The sequence below is a fragment of the Microtus oregoni genome, unplaced genomic scaffold, assembly GCF_018167655.1.
Source record: "Microtus oregoni isolate MIOR12 unplaced genomic scaffold, Mior012 000001F_ref0000356, whole genome shotgun sequence".
Taxonomy (NCBI): domain Eukaryota; kingdom Metazoa; phylum Chordata; class Mammalia; order Rodentia; family Cricetidae; genus Microtus; species Microtus oregoni.
The window spans coordinates 85,161,658-85,182,700 of NW_024543060.1; the positions used below are offsets into that span (position 1 = coordinate 85,161,658).

Consider the following 21,043-nt stretch of genomic DNA (forward strand, 5'->3'; position numbering starts at 1 on the left):
AGGCCAAGAAAAACAAAAGCAGAAATAACTGATTGACAAAATATACCTGTTTATCTTCCAGCAGGTCTGGCTCTCCTTTGCTGGACTCGGAGCTGACGTCATCTTCATCAGAACTATTGATGACTTCCTCATCAGAGGGCAGGTCACCAAGACCCAGATGGGGACCATCGTGCCGCTCCTGAGATGTTGCAGAGCTGTGTCAACAGAGATGGATACCCGTTAGTCACCTTCCAAACACCAGCATCAACTGCCTGATCCTAGTCATGGGAGAGACTGCGCCTATGGGATTCAGAGGAATGGAAAATGCATGGCAAGTCAAACCCTGCCTTGCCTTTGCCCGACTCAGCTGGTATAAACTCAAATTCACTCTGTGCTTAACAGTTGACTTTAGTACAAATTCAACTGATAATAATGAAGGCCATTGTGGGTGGTGCCATCCCTGGGCTAGTGGTCCTAGGTTCTGTGAGAAAGAGGCTGAGCAAGCCAAGAGGGGCAAGTCAGTAAGTGGTACTGCTTGATGGCCTCTCAATCAGCTCCGGCCTCCAAGTTTGAGTTCCGGCTTTGGCTCTCCTCGTTAGACTGTGATTCAGGATATGTAATAATAGGAAGCAAGTTTCCCGGTTGCCTCCATTCTGTTTCCACGCCTCCTTGCTTTAGAAGACTGAGTCTCTATTGATTCCTGGTACAAACCAAGAAGACTGAGAGGGAGCACACTAGACGCTGTTGAGAACTTCGGCCTTGATATTTAAAAACAGCACCAAAATGCCAAATCCGTAAAGCTTGGGAACTCCTGACAGTTGAGTGTCCAAGCACCAGTACAGGAGTAACAGTGAGCACGTGCCCACCACCCTAGTTATCACTGATAGATACCTGCAGTTCAAGATGGAGGCAGGACAGTGAACCCAGAGGGTGTCAGGCTCCAGCCTCCTACAGAAACCCTAAGGGAGCCTGGTGATCTAATGAGGACATTTAAACGAGCCCTCCTTCCAGGTGATTATGACTCAGCTGAAGTTGGAAAAGCACTTCCAGGCCATTAATCAGTTCTTCCTTGACAGCCTGATCTCACCGAGGCTTTGCGTGTGTCCACACAGATCTCAGGCAGCTCAGAGCCACGGTTCAATCCATTTTGTAAGGGGAATTCCACAGTCAAGTTCCCCAGGCAGAAGATGGAATCATTCTGGCATAGGATGTGCATATTCAGAAACAAGACCCTTTTAGAACTGCCTATCTAGACCCGGCTGGGTATAACTCCACCATCTGAGTTCAGGCACAGTGGGAAACGGTCTCAGCAAACAACCAACTGCTTTTCTGGTGGCAGTCAGCAGCTAGTCTACCAGGGCATGTGCCGAGTAGAGTAGGTGAGGCCACTAAGAGAGCTGAAGAAAATCATCAGGAAGAAGGCTCTAGTAGAAGAGAAATTTGCATTCCGTTCCTGTTGTGGCTCTTTCTCAGGTCACAGGCAGGTCACTCAACTGCCAGAGTTCCAAATACGAGCATTTCTAACGTGAGTCTTCCAAGTGAAGGATAAATTTCCTGCCAGGTCCTGGACACACTGTAGAATAACAGACTGGCTTCAGAAACCATTCCTGCAGTTCAAGGCTACACAAACCAGTTGGATCTAGGCAATATGCCAAAAGGAACACCTCCTACCACCAAGCACTTGGCTTCCTGTTACTCAGTGGCCAGGGCCTCTTATCACTCAGCTGGGTGGATGCACACCTTTATCATAGGTGGCCTGGACAAGCGGGAGACTCACATCCTGGGGTGGGAGAGAGGCAGGGATTTTCCAGTCAGATCACTGACAAAATGAACTGTTCCTGCGAGCAGGGCGGAGAGCCACTTCAGCTGAGCTATTAGTGTTCGATTTGCACTGGCAAGAATAATTAAAAGCAAACAAGATGGAGACCAGAGCGCCTATTCACGTAGCTAGAAGAAAAAGTACCTTCACCTTTGGAGGGGTTTGGGGTGGGGCGGGGAATTGGCTGTGCTGGGAACCAGAGAAGGGTCTCAGTGCGTACTAGGCAACAGCTCTCTCACTGAGCTCACAGCCAGCCCAGCCGTTTTCACCTTCGTTCCTTACTCTTTTGACCCCTCTAGACTTGCCCTCTCAGCACAGGTTGCATTTCTGATCAGTTACCGGCATCATCTGGAAACTTCCTAAAAAATGCAAAGCTCTCAGGCCCTCCCTCCCCCGACCTGCAGGATCCGGATCCAGGTAGAGCTAGAAACTCTGTTCTAGAAACTTCTTCCATAGCTCATCAGAGGGTTTTTCTGGATACGGGATTTCAAGTGGTTGGTGATGAGGACCCTGGGCTTTGATTCTGGTTGGAGTTGAAAGGTGTTTCTCTGGCAACCATTTAAAAGGCGTTTTCATAAGAAGATAGCTAGTTATTGTCATCGCTTTTAGGAATTCAAGAGAGAACATGACGGCACACACCAGGAATCTAGCTCGCCATCAGGAGGCCGAGACAAGAGGATTACGAGTCTGAGGTCAATCTGGGCTCTAAAATCAAGATGGAAAACAACATCAACAACCAAACAAGGCTCCAAATGAAGTGCGAAAGTCACTATTTAAAAAAGGAGCAGGGAAAGGAGCTGTACATACGCACAGGGTTGAGCACGAGGCTGGACGGCACGGTGTTTTTCCAGCATCTACAAGCTCCTTGGTCAATCCCAATACCACGGAAAGTGAAAACCAAACTTCATGAATCCAGACTACTGACATAAAACACTGGGATACTTTGACTTCCAAAGATTGCTTGCTGACTAAAACTTACCCAGATTCTCTTTACCCCCCCCCCCCCCATCACGGATTGGTTTCTTAGTTTCTTCTGGGCCCTAAACCACCTCCCGCCAATAGCTACTTTTAACATGTAAGCACTACTACACAACGGCTACATTTAACATGTAAACGCAGGGACAGCTGTGTTTTCTGCTGTAATCCCAGCATGCTGCCTGACATGGGATATCTCCACAAGTACTTTTCACCTGTTTTGTTTGTTTTTGTTTTTCAAGACAGGGTTTCTTTGTAGCCCTTGCTGTCCTAGAACTCACTCTGTAGACCAGGCTGGTCTTGAACTCAGAGATCTGCCTCCTGTCACCACTGCCAGGCTACTTTTCACAGTTCTCAAGGGTGAAAGGATGAAGTTGGGGACATTGGGACTGAGAGGAAGGGATGGAGTAAGAGGGGAAAGCAACATTGTCTCCTGGGAGGCCTGACATGGAATGACTCGAGTAAGTGGAACCAGCAGAAGGCATGAGCAGGCTGGGAATAAGGAACCTGAGTGGAAAGGAACAAAGGGCTTAGCGGCCCATGGGGAAGACAGCATCCAGAATCTACACTCATTTGTTGATTTTGATAACAGTTATTAAACTGTTCACCCATATAATTAAGTACAGCTTCCAAGTCAACCTTGATAATTTCAGACTTCTGATAACGAGCAGGCTCTGGACTGAGGCCTGACGCCGATCCCGTAGTGTGGAACTCTTCTATGCTTTGCATAGAAGAAAGTAACGCCTAACACTGCTCTGCAGGCTGGCAGGGCAGGTCAGGGTTCCCTCCACATCTTCCTGTCTAGTTCACGGGAACAGTGAAGTAAGGGCTCGGGAGCTTCAACAGCAGAACACACACTCAGTTCTACCTCCCTCAGGCACCCACTCCAAATCAGATTTGCTTCTAAAAGAGACAGAGTTCTAGAAAGTCAAGAGAAAACCAAGCCAGAAAACCAATTGCTGTTGATAGGCACCGTCCCTTGATTCCAAACGCCACAGTCTTGTAAATACAGTTTTTTAAGAGTTAAATTTTTCCCATGCTAAATTCTTATGTGGACAGAACATTCCCTCTCAGCTGGAAAAGCACATAAAACTGTATATAAAACTTTATGGCAACAGGTCCTCCTTTAGAAAGTGTTTTGCTGGCTTCCTCCAGATCGCAAGAACATAAACCTGCTGAGTCGAAGATACACCCTTCTGCGCCGGTACCTCAGCAAGGGAAGGGTGAGAGCACAGCAGACAGCCAGAGAAGCAGAGTGAGTCACCTAGAAACCGAGCAGCTCCCAGCTCTGAGAACGGCGGCTCACGATAATGTGTCTGTCTCCTTACTGAGTGGCAGCATGTAAATCTGAACTCCAGCCTTTTCTTCTACCCTTGACCCCGACCCGAGCTGAGGAGAACATGCGCACGTGCGCCCCGCGATGCTGTTCCGTTTAGTCTACGGACTGTGTGTTTCCTTGGGCTGCTTCCATGTGTATCACAGAATGAGCGGAAATGCGAGATTCAGAGACTTGAAGGATGAACATTACATGGGAAACAATTTTTAACAAGCTATCAGTTATTATGTAAGACTAACAGCTTCAAAATTTCACGTGGTTACTTCACTCCCCATATAAAACCATGGATTCCAGCATCAAAGGAAAACCATGGATCAAGTCAACGGCAACAAAAATGTGAAAATCTTTTCTCACATATCGTTGTTTGGTTTTGTTTGTTTGTTTTTCTTCGTGGTGCAGGGGATGAACCCCATGCTTTGCGGGGGGGCTCTACTGCTGTGCTACAAAGGTTAGCCCCAAACCGCTCTTCTCAAGTTTCCTTTGAAGTCCTGTAGTACCTCTGGAATTTCCCCTACAAGCTCTGCGGTGCTCTTGACTGTTTTATGAAAACCTGGCCCAGCCTACAAAGTAGGCTTACTGGTCACTTCACCTGCCAGCAGACCTCTTAGGAGTCACATCTCCCTGAGACGTATTTTCAGGTTTTTCACACACAGGATAGTATGTGCAGAGTCTGGGTGGCACCCTAAAAGCTAGGTGACAGCAGAGTTGCAGGAAGAGTTATCTCTGAACGAGTTCCACAGTCAGCAAAGGACTCGACGTGGAGATAAATGGAGTCATCCACGGTTCCTCCCTACAGCGATTGTTTCTTGCCCACCCCCACCTTCCCTCTTTTTTCTTCTTCCTCTTGAGACAGAGACTATAGTCCCAGGCTGGCCTTAACTTCAATGGACCTGTCTCAACCTCCGGAGTGCTGGGATATAGGTATGCGTTAACACGCCCGGCGGCAAACGTCGTTTTAATTTCACGACGCAATGATTTCATCAGCTGGGTCGATGATAAATGCCTACAACTCCAACCTTCTCCCGTGAAGCTGAGGCAGAAGAACTGTGAGTTCCAGGACAACCTGGAAAGATCTAGGTCATTTCAGGGAAATAAGAAAAGATGAAAGCAGAAAGTTTCGTTATCGTGATGTCAGTTAAAAACAAATCGGGAGCACAGGTAAACAGTGCATTAACCCTGCTAAGTTAAAAGCTGGTTAACACCGAACGAAAGTCCTGAAAAGTTAAAAGGATAGTAGGAGTTACCCAAAATAAAGAAAAAAACAAATGAAAAAATGAAAGGTATAGGATACACACGATTAGTGGTTCTTGGTTCATATATTTTGGAGGGGCCTAGCAATCTAGCCTTCAAACTATCAAGCTGGGCCAGTGAGCTAGCTCAGTGATGACTTGAGTTCAATCCTGGGGATGGACATGGTGGAAGCCAAGCATGGACTTCCTCAAATTGTCCTCTGTCCTCCATGCACGTCAAAGGGAAACACGTGTGCCATCCCACAAGTAAATTTTCATAAATTAATTTTAAAAACTAGCAAGTCAGCTCTGTGGCTTGAAAAAAATACCTTGCTTCCTTGAAATGTGAACAAGAGATGGTTTAAAACTGGCGCTGAGAGACTGTCAGAGAAAGAAAATGGGCTTTGTGTGTGCAGCCAGAGTCATACCCTAGGCTAAGGCTCCATCACTCACTCATAAAGTGGAGAGGAGGCGATTCAAACAACCAGTAGGGAGACAGCCATACTCTAGGAGAGAGGTGCAGAAGCAGGTACGTTTGGTGCTTTCTAAAAGAACTACCTTGAAACCACACTGAGGGATGTCTAAAGCTGACTATGTATATGCCCAATTGTATTTCGTTCAAGGTGAAGGCATTAAGATAACATTAGTAACATGTTCCCTGTTACCGCATGTTAAATGTTATGTCACACACAGACCCTGCTGTATGAAGTACGAGGAATTATAAGCAAACAGTAGCTACACCCAAAGGACATCTGCTTTCACTCCCAGATCCTGCTTTATGCAGACCTGCTTCCTAACAGAAGCTGCAATCACAACCGTAAGGACCACTCCCCTTAGGGAGAAGGACGGAAAGGGGCTTGGGGCCTGCAAGGAGGTGACGTCAGGCAGGGCTAGACTGTTACTCGTGAAGAGATTTAACTCACTTCCTTACTCACAGATACCTACGAACAATACTGGCACCATTTCTCTTCCATAGGTACAAGACACAACACTGATAGATGTCTATTCTAGCCGGGCGGTGGGGGCACACGCCTTGAATCCCGGCAGTTGGGAGGCAGAGACAGGCAGATCTCTACATGTTTGAGGCTAGCCTGGTCTACAAGATAGCCAGGGGCTACAAAGAGAAACCCTGTCTTAAAACAAAAATCTACTCTAGAACAGCTATGGGTCAATAACACCAAAGATGCAAACAGAACCTTATCCTGGACACACGGGCCAATCTTCTCAAAACTGGAGAACATAATGGGCATAAAGTTTTCCTCCATTCTTTCCCTTTTATTCAGTATCGAGGAACAGAACCCGAGGCCTCACCCATGTGGGCTGAGTGTTCCACCACTAATGCAGCAGCAGCCCTTTTCCATCTTCTCTTTGGTTTCTTTGAAACAGAGTCTGCTGTGTAGGCTGAGCTAGTCTCCTGATCCTCCTGACTCACGTTCCTGGGTAGAGGGATTCTAGCAATGTTCTTCTTACTACACCTGACTTTCTCCACTCTCTTCATCCAACACATCACTGCACCTTCCACTAGCTATGCTGCTGACTAATTCTGTTTATTTTTAGAATCTTTGAGAACCACCCCCTCAAAAAAAAAAAAAGCAAGCTTGACAGTCAGTTCTAGCAAACTATGATAACATCTTCTAAAACTAGAGTCTGGGAGAATTTAAAGGAAGCGAAAATAAACATGCACTTAAGAAGGGAGATATAGAGAACCACTGAGAATAGGATTCCAAGCATTTCTTTACAGTACCAAACATGTCTAGGAACAAAGGAGAACACTTGTCTCAGTCCAAAACGCACCTGTATTTGAAGCCAGGCTCCACCTCTCATTTGTCTATATGTAACTGGTGATCTATTTAAGCTTTCTAATTAAATGCTCCTTTCAACTATAAAACTGAAAGAATACCACCTGCTATTAATGTTTAATGAAATAATGTGAGCAATCTATCATATTCAATAGATTATAAATAAATACAATTTAACTAATCTTCAGGGTCTAGTCAGATAAGTGTAGTTCTCACCCCTCGTCAAGGAGACTTTTCTTTGCAACACATGGAGACCATTACAGACAATCACGAGCAGTAGCAATGCAGAGTTGTGGAGCCTAGTCCCAAGTGATGCATCTACAACGTATCTCCTACACCAGGGGTCACCCAGGAAGAGGAGTGGAAACACGCCAGTGCAAAAGGAGCAGGGAGTTTGCTTGAGACTGTGTCTCCTGGGAAAGTCAGGAGCTACAGCCGTGAAGTCTCACCACACGACTGCCCAAATAAGAGTTGAGCAGAAGACAGGGAGGAGAGCGGGAGCTCATGAGGCCTTTGCTGAGAACAAAATAGTATTCCCCAGGAAAGAGCACGTCAGCTAACTGCTTATACAATAGCAAAGGATCATCTCTGAAAACATACACACAGGTAACAGTATACAGACTAAGCAGGCTGTGTTTATGCATTTAGGAATATACATAGCCATGTAAATACATATGTATGTATAAACAACAATTAATGAAAAAAAGGTCATAAATTTGAAAGAGACCAAGGAGAGGCATATGGAAGGATTTGAAGGGGAAATGAAAAAATAAAGGAGGCGCTGGAGAGCTATATAATGGCTTGAGACCACTTGTTACTCTTGCAGAGGACCCACGCTCAATTCCTAGAACCCACATGGTGGCTCACAACTGTGCCTAACTTCAGTTGTAGGGGATCCAATGTCTTCTCTGACTTCCTCAAGGTCCAGCCATGCACATGGTCCACAGATACACAAGCAAGCAAAACACTCAAACACATAAAATGAAATAATAATTCTAAAAATAAATTTTTAAAGGCAAAGCCAAACAACAACAACACACACACACATACACAAACAAAACAGCTGAGAAGAGAAAGACATTAGGGTTTATCAAGTAGATAGAAGAGCCTAGATTTATTCTTATTCACCCCTGCTAAGTCCAGAATTAGTTCAAACCAGGTCTATTTATTGCATGAAAGAATTAGACTTAATCCTAATATCTGAGCATAAGTACAGTCTAGTACAATTAGGTGTATCAAGCCTGACATTTATTTTTATAATGCCTACAAAGTTAACAATTTTTTTGATGCAAGGTCTTAATAATAATACAGACTAAGATCAAATTTACAATCCCACCTCCTCAGTCACCTGAATGCTGGCCTTGCAGACAGATTGCCACGCTTGTTTGCTAAGTCGCCTTTCAAAGGGTGAAAAAAAACCTATTCGATATGTGAAAATCCTATACAACATCAAAACTCTAACTTTGAAATGCAGTCTCTGAGGCTTTTTCCACTTTCATGAAGCATGAAAATCCGCATTTTGAAATGAAGCAAGGGTACTTTGCTTCCTACTGCAAAATGAAGCTTATGTTATCAAAGAAATGTGCCTACAAATAAAGTTTTACTGGGCTCGTATCTGTACAGCTTTGCATGAAAGAGGAAAGTTCTGTGAGTATAAAATATTTCCCACTGGCCTTTTAAGGGAAACGTTTGCTGGTCTGCAGTTTAAATAGACCTGCTCTGGGCCACAACTACCAGTGTCTGGGTCTCAGCCTGCTTTTACTGCTTTTATGAAATTTAGTTAAGTGTTTAACCTACCCGTGCCTCCGTTTTCTCATTCATAAAATGAAGAAAGTAAGGGGCCTACCTGACAGAACTCTGTGAGACTATTAGAATCAACGCAAGCAATTCACAAACGATGCTTTCGTACAGAGAACTAGTCTGCCCGTCCTTGGATCCTCTCCTATACAATGTTATCTATCTGTAATCCTGAAGGAAAAAATGATTGCTACAGACACATGAGATCCAGAACTGTATGGACAACTACTTCAGAAGCGTCTCTGCACTATGCCATGGGAAACTGCTCACTGCCAGTCAAACCACCAAACCGTCTGAGAATTCCTTTCTACTGAAGTCACGTGAGCTTTGCAGCACACCTAGGGCTTTGTGTTTAATTTTAATGCTTCCAGGAAGCTTACCACTCATACAGTAACATCCTCGGGCTCTGGACGGTACTGTCAAGTATCTCTAAAGGGATTTTAGTCACTAACCTAAAGCACTGATTCACTTGGAGGTATCCCACCATGTCTTAAGCACATCCTTTAGCTCTCTGTATAGCAATTAATGACCTTGAAGAATGGGAGAAGCAGAAAAGGGCCTATGGCTGATGCTGAAAACCACTGTCACGAATACAGCCAAGCTGCTGACTTCTCTCCTAGCACGAAAGTTTTACAAACTGCCTCTGTTCTTTCTAAAAACGGAAGGGAAGAAGAACTCATGAGCAGATGGAAGCGGCACCCAGCAGCACCTCTCTGCCCAGGGCACACGTCCTCCCTGTTCACAAGCAGCCAGAGGGTCGGGCTTTGAAGAGGAAGATGGGGTTCTGATCCTGAGCAAACTGCACAGTCAGCCTGTCATTCTTTCCCTTTTCCTCAAACAATAGACTTCCAGAGACAGTTTGACTCCTCCTAAACTTTCCATTTACGCTAAAACTTTCCATATTGAAGAGAAAAACAAACCCACAGCCAAAACAAAAACAATTAAAAAAATTTTTTTTTTTTTAAAAAAAAAGCCTTGGGCTGGAGAGATGGCTCAGAGGTTAAGAGCACTGGCTGCTCTTCCAGAGGCCCTGAGTTCAATTCCCAGCAACCACATGGTGGCTCACAACCATCTGTACTGAGATCTGGCGCCTGCCTCTGGTGTGCGGGCATACATCGAGGCAGAATGTTGTATACATAATAAATAAATAAATCTTTAAATAAATAAATAAATAAAATAAAAAAAGCCTTCCCCAGCAAGTGGAGAATGAAAAGAATATTTACCTCTTATTTTATATATTTAAAATGTTCCATATAGTTTTTATAATTAAGCTAACACATAGCTTAAAATCCCCCATTTTCCCTGCCCAAGTTTACTAATCTCAATTATTTTAAGCATTTCTTATTAACAATATTTTCTTTTTTAATATTTGGAAAGAAAAGGTCAAAGGCAGGGTGGGTTGGAGACAGGTATTCCCACTTGGTCTTCCTCATAAATGAAAACAACAACAACAAACCGGTCAGATCACGCTGCTATGAGTAACCATAGCAACCATTTTCAGCATCCTGACAGCAGTCTCTAAAGGAACTCTTCTAGTACCCCAGATCTCTTCTTCCATCTCAGCCCAAGGGGAACATTCAATTCTTTATGTTTTGCAAGGTAAACAGAAGGAAGAAGAGATGTTTCCAGTTGAGCATCAGATAATATGGTAAAGCAGAAACATGTACCAACTCCTGCAAACTGCCTTCATATGCACAGATTTGACTGACAGAGTCCATCCAGTGGATTTCAGCAGAGTCGCAGACAGAAACCCGTACTGGGACAAGACTGCTGTGGGCACACAGAAGACACACTCACTTGGAGAGTACAGAATGGTTCACAGAACACCTTCTGCTTTTTCAATGTGAGGCTCGGCGAGAATTAAGACTGTATAGAATCGCTATATTTTTGGTTCATTTGCTTCCCAACAGGTCTTGCTATATAAGACAGATTGAACTTGCATTCCTGACCCTCCAGCATGTACTACAACACTCTCCTGCCTTAGAGCTCCTATCAGCTGATACCTAATACAGTGACAGACAAAAAGGAGCCCAAGATCTCACTTTAGATTATTACTGTGTGAAAGAATTAACAGTTAACCAAAAAACCCACTGATAAAAGCATACCTAAACTTATTCTAGCATCAGAAAATCTCTCAATCTTAGCTACAATTATACATCTGCTTCTTTTTTTTTATTGATTTTATTGTATTCTACATTTTTTTCTGTTCCCCTCCCTGTCTCTCCCATGGTCCCCATGCTCCCAATTTACTCAGGAGATCTTGTCTTTTCCTTCTTCCCATGTAGATTAGATCACATCTGCTTCTTTTTTAGTATTTAAATTCCATCCTACTGAAAGATTTTATGTATGTTAATGAGTTGAAATCCATTTCTTATAGCTTTTGCCCTTCTGATTTTCCATTTCTACTCTTCACAAACATTAGGACCAACAGTTTCTCTACGCTGGTTGTTGAAAAGGACATCTTCTTCTGCAGTGTGGGCTCTATGGGAACCCTTGCTCCTCGTGCCTGTGAGCCTGGGTGCTGAGACTACAACAGGTTCTACTGTCCAACACACTTCTTGTTATCATTTTACTCAGGGTTTTACTTGGTAGTGTAGGCTGATTGAGAGCTTACTATGCAGCCCCAGAACTAGAAAGAACACTTAAGACATTAAGAGGAAAGACATTGTAATGGTCCTAGTAGTTGTTAACAGAATCTAGAATCACCAGGGGACAGAGTCTTCAAAAGAGAAGTCTACATCCAGCTGGCCTATGGCAAGTGGGGGGGGGGGGGGGGGAGGCTGTCTTGATTACCTTAATTGATGTGGGAAGGCCCAGCCTAAAAGTGGGTGGGTCTGTCCCTGGGTTTGGTATTTGGACTGTATAAAAAGAGAAAGAGAGCAGAGCACAAGCAGGCACAAATCATTTTGTTGCTCTTTTCTCCTGAATACACATGCATTTTGTGTGTGTGTGTGTGTGTGTGTGTGTGTGTGTGTGTATTTCAGAAAGCCTCTCACTAGGACATCTTGGTATAACTCCAAAACTATATGTAGACTATCTAGATTTTTTTAAACTACTTTTCTTAGCTCATTTAAGACACAGAGACAGTTCTTTTATTTAAAATGAATTTCTTCAGTCTTCAAAGTGTTTTGTTAATTTGTGATTTTCAGTTATACAATTATCTTCGCACCTTCTGAATAGTACATGATATCGCAAGGTCTGTCCCAGTTAGGTTTCTTTATTATTATTATTATTATTATTATTATTATTATTATTATTATTATTATGGTTAGTTTGACTTGAGCTAGAGTCGCCTGAGAAGAGGACCCTCAACTGAGAAAATGCCTCCATTAGATTGCCCTAATTCAGGCAAGCCTGTGGGGTGTTTTCTTGAGCAGGGATCGGTCTGGAGGGCTCACCTCAGTGGGGACAGGTCCACCCTTGGACAGGTGGCCCTGCGTTATATGAGGAAAGATACTGAGCTAGCCTTGGGGAGCAAGTCAGGAGGCAGCACTCCTCCATGGCTTCTGCTTGAGTTCCTGGCCTGATTTCCCTCCACGGTGAAATAAGACCTGAGAGTTTTGACGTGAAATAAGCCCTTTCCTCCCTAAGTTGCTTTTGGTTATGATGCTTTATCAGAACCATAGAAACGTAAGAAATGCAAGGTCTACGTAAGACACTGTTAGGAACTGCTCTATAGGTATGTGGGGATTTAGACCAAAATGTCTTCTCTCTGGAGTTCTGGGGAAGAGGAACCATGGGGTTTAGATAAGACACAGTAACTTTTTGTTTTGCTTTGTTTTTCGAGACAGGGTTTCTCTGTAGCTTTGTAGCCTGTCCTGGACCAGGCTGCCCTCGAACTCACAGAGATCCGCCTGCTTCTGCCTCCTGAGTGCTGGGATAAAAGGCGTGCACCACCCCGTCTGGCAACAGTAACTTTTTCTGCTTAGCCTTTTCACAGTACAGTCAGGTGCCCCCTAAGAACTAATAAAGACGGACAGCGAATGGCCTTTAAGTCGGCTCTCCTCCACAGGAATACTCTTTAGTCAACAGCAGTAGCTCTCCCAGTCATAACTGTGCTCCAAAATTAACAGGTGTTTCCTGTGCACTCTGGAAGCCTGGTCAGCGGAACACACGAGTTTACTCGAAATGCAGCTCGCGTCTGACCTCATACAAATAAAAGTAATATTTAACCTGACTCCTGTTTGCACAGATGTAGTCATCTAATCTGCACCAGGATCAGCTGGGGCCAATGATCCAAAGGTGCTTGTAATCTCTCACGTTGATTCTCACGTATTTGCGGGTGGAGAGGGAGAGAATGATGTATTACAAAAGAATGGTAAGTTAGTTCTACGTAAGCGCCAAACCCCTAGGAACAGGGTACCCTGCTCTGCTTGGTATATCATAGAAATACAGAAAACACTACTGTTTTTATTGTAGTCTGAGCGGTATATGTTAGGCAATATGCTCAGGGCGAGAGCAAAGACACAGATGTACAAAAATGTACTGCCGCATTGGTTCTTTCAACAGGCATTTACTAAGTGTCTACTCTATGCCAAAAAAAAAAAAAGTTCTAAGCATTAGTGATAAAGCCCTGTAACACAGTGCCCCTCCCTATCATGAAGGCCGTATTCTAAAGGGACACAATCAGAACAGATAACTTCTAGGAACCGGAGACGGCAGAACGGAAAATGAAACTGGGTAAATGGATAGAAAGGAACAAAGTATGTGTAGGAGTGTATCTGTTCCTTGTCCCACGTCAGAAGAGGCAGGACTAGGGATATGACTCAGGAGGAGAGCGCTTGCCTGGCAGGCACAGAGCCCTGGGTTTCACACCGAGCGCTGTGCAGAACTGGGTGTGGCAGCCCAGGCCTGTCCTTGCAGCTCCTGGGAGGTGAAGGCAAGAGATTCTGAGGTTGGAGTCATCCTCTGGGACACAGTATGTCTGAGGCTAACCCAGTCTACAAGATATCCTGTCTTAAAAGAAAGAATGACAAACAGTAAGCCACAATGTATCCTTAAGGGTAACACTGAACTAAGTCTGGAAGGGTAAGAAATAATGTCTGGGTAGAGGGTTTAGTGGACAGTGTAACAAGGCTGTAAGGGGAACAGGCATGCTCAGATTACTGTAGGTGGGCAATAAGATTACAGGCCTGGGAAAGCTGACTGTGGTCAGACACAAAAGGTCTTACATACTAAACTACAGAGCTAGATTTTTTTTCTCTAGCTAGTGGGGTACCAAGGAGGTTTAATAACAAAGTAAATAACAAGAATAATGAGCGGAGATGGATATATAATGTAATCCCTACACTCAGTAGGCTGGGGTAGGAAGATGGTGAACTTCAGACCAGCCTAAGCTTCATAAAATAATAACACAAATAATAAGATAAACCAAGAACTCTCATTAGAAAATCACACACACACACACACACACACACACACACACACAGAGAGAGAGAGAGAGAGAGAGAGAGAGAGAGAGAGAGAGAGAGTAGCAGGGACAGCTTGGAATGTAGGGTCAGCATCTGCTTAGCATAAGAAAGGCCCAAGGGTTTTAACTCCCAGCACCAATAAAAGAACACAAAGAAAAGAAATAATGAACTCCCTTAAATGTATATGCAGATGACAAGCACATGAAAGGATATTCAACTTCATTAACCAACAAGGAAATGCAAACTAAGTACAATGGACATCACTACACACATGTCACAATCTAACAACTAGGAGCAGAAACAGTCACCTGCTACTGACCAGGATGCTGAGACACTGGACTCCCCTACCCCCACTCATATGGCGCTGTTGGAAAAGCAATATAGCACCCTTGCTCTAGAAAAGAGTCAGACAATTTCTGTGTCGACAAGATGGTTCAGCTGGTCTAATGACCTGAGTCCAACCCTGGCACCCACCAGTTTATATACACTGGTGGAAGGAGAGAGCCAATTACAAAGTTGGCTTCTACCCTCCACCAGCACACTATGGCATGTACTTACATTCCAACATACACACGACATACATACAATAATGAAAAAAAATTTCAAAAAGGGATTGATAATTTCTTATAAAACTGAATATTAATTGAATAAGTGCAATGTTAAGGCTTTACCCAAGGGAATGAAAATGCATATCAACAGGAAAACTTGAACCCAAATAAATGTTCATTACAGCTTTAGTTGCAAGAGCCAGACAGCAAAACCAGCCTGGGTATCACTTCACTCAGACACTCCCCAGTAATAATAATTTTTAAAAGAGACCTATCGATAAGGTACAATTTGGGTGAACCTACAGAGAACCACGATGCATGAGAAAAGACAATACCATAAAGATGTATCCCGCGTGGCACATTTTATATTCCATTACTGGGTTGGCTGAAATGTTTTAAATGGATTACCAGTTGCCAGGGATTGTGAAGAGTGGTAACAGAGAGGTGTGCGGCTTTAAAAAGGCAAGAACAGAATCTGGGGAAACCTAAATCTCGGGGAATTTATCAATGTCAATTTCCGATTATGATATTTTCGCAAGGTTGTATAAAATGTTACCACTAAGGGACCACGAAATAGGCTCAGCTTATCTCTCTGTTATTTCTTTGTTTCACTGGTGATGTGAGCCACAAGTACCACACAGCGAAAGCACAGCTGACGGACCACTGGACAGACTCACAGGAGTGTACAATCTAAACAGAAACCTGACTTGCAGAGCTTCGGGAAGACTTGTCTTTTGGATAGTCACTGTCAGTTCTGCAGAAATCTTGTGAAATCATTATGTTTCTCCCTGCCACAGTGGGATTCATCCCAAAACATCCCAGCAGTGTATAAATCATTTGCTGAGATAACCTCATCCAGTATGGGCTGCTGGATGGCTTTTCCCACACCATGAAGTCCTGGTGTGTAAGTATTCACTTGGCAAAACCTTTACTCTCATAGTCAAATCTACATAAAGTCAGTCCCCCACAATTATCCTATTGACAGGACTGATTGACAAGAAAGCGGCCTTAAGCAGGAGGCACTGAGCAAGAGAGACAGTATGTCCGCTCTTGCTGATACACAGGTCTGGGTGGCCCTAAATTCTCTAGCAGCAGGCTCAGGGAGGTGCAATCTACTGGTCTTTGCTCTACCCTAACAAGCTATTAATATTCTGTGCTTACCTTCACCTTTGATTTGACACAAGGTCTTAATCTAGGAAATCAACTGCTTGTACCTTTACCCCTAAAATATACAGGAAAAATCCTTGGGTCCCTAACCCAGCCCCAGAGCAAGAGATTCCTTCTCACCTGGGTGCCAGCAGATACAGCACCAGGATGCTTAGCCTGAGGGGCAAGCTCCAGCCCAATCCTCCCAGTATCTGCTGGGGAGCGTCACAGTCACGCCCCTTCTGAGACATAAGGTGCCCACCTGTCAGTCTATTGTCCATCCTGTTAGCCCTAAAAATGCATGCTTATTAACTGCATGTGTACATAAACTGGAAACCTTGTGAAATGGGTAGAACAGCAAAAACCAGCAAAGAACAACGAGAAACATCAAGAGAGCGCTGGAGAGAGCATAGGAAGAATAAGTGAAACATGATAAAAATGAATTATGTGCGCTACTTTATTTACTTATCCCCAGATATCTTAGCCAGTTTCCGCCTGCGACAGCAATCCTTCTGAATCCTGAGAGGTTTAGTGAGGCTTAAAATCCCAACATAAACCTCAACACACTTGAATCTATAATTGTATCGATAAAAATTTCCATGAACAACAATAAACGATTTCTAGAGGCTAAGAGATCCCTAATGTATGGATATAACAGGAGGCAATTCTATGTCTCTTGATATCCCAGGTTTTGTTTTGTTTTTTTGTTTTTTTTTTTTTTTTTTTTTTTTTTTGAGAAAGGGCCTGACTCTCTAGTCCTACCTGGCCTAGAACTTGACATGTAGATCAAGCTAACCTCAAATTCACAAAGACTTTGCATCTCAAGCGCTGGAATTAAAGGACTGTCTTAATTAATATCTATTAAAGTAAAAAATAAGCCAGGTGCAGTGATTCATTGTGAGTTCTACACATAGAGTTCCAGGCCATCCAGGGCTATATGGCGAGACCTGGTCTCAAAATGAAGGTAAAAAAAAAATACATTTCACTATGAATTTCATTTATAAATTACTATGAAAGTCCAACAAATAAAATCTAAAAATCCAACTGCATCCAATTAGCTAAGGGGGAAAGGGGACCACCTGGAAGTATTCCCATTAGCTAGTTAAAATGTCACTATGGTTCCCTGAGAACTGGAGACCTCTGAAATCAACTGTCATTGGACATCCAAGATGACTATCTGCAAACTGAGGACACGGGAGCTCCTCAGGCCCTTCCAAAGGCCAGAACAGCAGCTCATCACTGGTCCCTTTCCACCCTGCCTTAACACACGAAACGTGGGAGGACTAGAGAGGCAGGAAGTGAGTTACACAAGGCAGTGAGACAACACACGTGTGTGTCTACACCAGCAGACTAAATACCGCAGGCCCCTGCTCACACGCCCTTCCACAGGAAACACCCTGACCACCAGGCTAGCAACCATGTGGCCATTTCTAGGTAGATTTTAATTTGGTTTAAATTGAGAAAACATTACAAATCCATTGAAAGTCTGAATTACAGGATATTTTAAACTGAAATACAATTTGAGTACTTTCATGTACCTGTAGCTACCCTAATTGTATACCCAGCCTTATCCAGCTTACTTTAGAGAAACCTGTTACAACTAGCACGGTAATTAAAGTATGTATATAGTGTAGAAATACCCAAGAGGTGTGCTCAGAGGTAATTTAAATATGACTTATGGCATGGATTTGCTTGAAATGAGACAAACCATGGTTATTTGAGCCTAGGCAGGATGAACTATGTTAAATGAAAAGGTACCATGAGACAGATGACTAAGTCCTCAACACACACTCTCCGATATCAATCATGCCAATTTAACTTAAGTCAGTTTCTACCTGATATGCCAAGTGGAGAAAAAGAAAGGAAAACAAACTATGTCAAGAAATGGCATCTTAGTCATTGGCAAATGCAGCAAGGCCGCGATGGGGCAAGGTTAGTGAGTGACCTACGTAGTAGCCATGGCAATAATGCCAGCAGTTCTGTCTAGGATCGTCTCTCCATCAGTCCCGACTGAACACACACCCACGTCCAAGGCCCTGCTCTTAGACTTCTCAGGACCCAAAGCTCCAGACAGTGAAACAAAAATCTTTATGTTCTTTAAAAAAAAAAAAATCCTTGATTTTATCATACATTATTTACCGTTTGCCTCTCTGGGAGAAATACCTACCATTTGTTTAAGCCCACCTTTTCACTAAGATAATAATGGCAGTGCTAGATACAGATATACCTAACAGCTGTGAGTGCTACCATATGCCGGCCATGCTACTGCCTGGGAGGCTGAGGCAGGAGGGTCAAGAGTTTGAGGCCACGCTGGTCACATAATAAAGTCTTATCTCAAAAAGAAGAGGAGATATAATATTATAATCTTATTATATGATCTAGTCTTAGAAACTTATTTACTTGGGGGAAATCTATAGTGACTAACTTTAGTAAATGAGAGAACATTGGAGGATTGAAAAAGAATACCCGAAAGCATGAACGAGGAACATAAAACAAGAGATTTAAAAGCTTATTCACCTTTAATCCCAGCACCCAAGAGGTAGAGGCAGAGGGATATCTGTGAGTTCAAGGTCAGCCCAGTCTACACAGCAAGTTCCAGGACAGTCAGGACTATTACACAGAGAAACCCTGTCTACATGTTTTTTTTAAAAAACCAAGTATTACATGTCATGAATATCATATGTGTGATGCTTTCCATGTCATCAACGACCACACTCAACTAGGAAATGACAGAAACCACCGTTTACTTGCTTTGAGTGGTGGCCACCACTAAAGAGACCAAATGGAAATAATTCAGTTTCCAAAGTATGGAAACTCTTGCCTGACCATAAATATAGCAATCGCTGAGTTAGTTCTTCCTGCTTGAGAAATCTGGGCATTATGAATATTTTTGGAACAGGAATATTTTTCCTTTGCATCTCCTGGATAAAAGGTTCACAGTCCTCTACCAGTGTTAAACGTAATAAAATATCAAAACCATGGCTAACAGAGTATATCAGGAAGATGTTACCATTGGAGTCAGTAAGCCACAGAACTCCTAGTTCAGTAGCTGGTTATCTATGTACTGTCTGCATGTCCTTAGCAAGTTACTTAGTTTCCTCGGCTACAAAAGAAAAATGGTAAGATCCACCTTGCAGAATAATAAGATCTTAGTGACGCATGCAAGAGCTCCTAGCATAAGGCTCAGCCTATCAGAAACGACAGGGGCTACTCCGCTTACACACCATATCGGTAGCTGTTGGGGAGAGCATTGCTAGGCTAGCCCCCGAGACTCTCTGGTTCTGACTTTAGGTAGGGCAGAGGAAGTACTGGATTGAAGGAGTCAGACAGTACGAGGAAAGCGAGTGCTGTGGGCATTTGTTAGCAGCACCAGACAGGTTCACATTTTTGAGCCGGGTTTGGTTGGTATGCTGAGGCGGAGGCAGAAGGATGGCTTGAGTCTAGGAGTCTCAGCCTGAGCAATGTAACCCTAACTCTTGCCCAAACTGCACGCTGGAAGAGCCTGCTTAATTCAAACGTTCACCTCCCTGATCCATTTCAAACAGAGTCACACGATTCTGTGTTCCTGTGCAGCTGCGTGAGCCCTCCTCCTAACTAGGTAATCAGCTGTGAGCCCTCCTTCTTAACTAGGTAATCACTGCGTGAGCCCTCCTCCTTAACTAGGTAATCACTGTGTGAGCCCTCCTCCTAACTAGGTAATCACTGCGTGAGCCCTCCTTCTTAACTAGGTAATCACTGCATGTGCCCTCCTTCTTAACTAGGTAATCACTGCGTGAGCCCTCCTTCTTAACTAGGTAATCACTGTGTGAGCCCGCCTCCTTAACTAGGTAATCACTGTGTGAGCCCTCCTCCTAACCAGGTAATCACTGCGTGAGCCCTCCTCCTAACTAGGTAATCACTGCGTGAGCCCTCCTTCTTAACCAGGTAATCACTGCGTGAGCCCTCCTTCTTAACTAGGTAATCACTGCGTGAGCCCTCCTTCTTAACTAGGTAATCACTGCGTGAGCCCTCCTTCTTAACTAGGTAATCACTGCGTGAGCCCTCCTTCTTAACTAGGTAATCACTGTGTGAGTCCTCCTCCTAACCAGGTAATCACTGTGTGAGCCCTCCTTCTTAACTAGGTAATCACTGTGTGAGCCCTCCTCCTGACTAGGTAATCACTGTGTGAGTCCTCCTCCTAACCAGGTAATCACTGTGTGAGCCCTCCTTCTTAACTAGGTAATCACTGTGTGAGCCCTCCTTCTTAACTAGGTAATCACTGCGTGAGCCCTCCTTCTTAACTAGGTAATCACTGTGTGAGTCCTCCTCCTAACCAGGTAATCACTGTGTGAGCCCTCCTTCTTAACTAGGTAATCACTGTGTGAGCCCTCCTCCTGACTAGGTAATCGTGTCTTTCACAACAGACCTGAGCTCCGACACCAGTCAGTCTGAGTCTTCCCACTACAGGAATGAATGGAGCTACCTAGAGTCTGACTTTCTCTAGAAGGCTTCTACCAGCATGAGAAGAGGAAGGAAGTTTTGGAGCTCCAAGCTGAAGCCCTGTTCTTACAATTTCTCACCTTCCCAGTAGGGGAAAGTTAGTGAGTCTCGCTAAGGTTTTGATTAATCAAAGAGTGAAGAAGCCACAGAAGCTCTGTAATGCCTCCTTCAGTTATAAAGCGTAATGTCTATGTGTATATTTAACCTAAAACTACTAAATGGTATAATCATTTGTTTCAAACTACTTGATTTGGGGGAGAAAAAAAAAGGACTCTTCAATAGTTTCCTTATCCCCAAACTCCTGACAGACTAAGACCGGTACTGGATTTGTAGATGAGTCTCCTCCCTCCCTTCTGGTCCCTCCTAGGGCCTAATGTGAGTGGTTGAACTGAATGTCCCATCCTCTTTAGTCGTGTGTGTGTGTGTGTGTGTGTGTGTGTGTGTAATGGGGGGGGGTGGTCCATATATCCGAAGACTAGGAAGAAGGCAGGGTGGAGGGAATCATTCCTTCTGGGCCCAGTCCCT

General features: G+C 43.9%; 1 protein-coding gene across 2 annotated transcripts in view; it reads right to left on the reverse strand.

The window, feature by feature from the left end:
* Fgd6 (FYVE, RhoGEF and PH domain containing 6) overlaps positions 1-21,043 on the reverse strand; it is a 116,011-nt gene that overhangs the window by 76,115 nt on the left and 18,853 nt on the right. For both annotated transcript variants that reach the window (XM_041671422.1, XM_041671415.1), the window contains exon 3: positions 47-194. In XM_041671422.1, the coding sequence (XP_041527356.1) occupies positions 47-194 (148 nt within the window). The remainder of the gene's footprint in view (positions 1-46; positions 195-21,043) is intronic.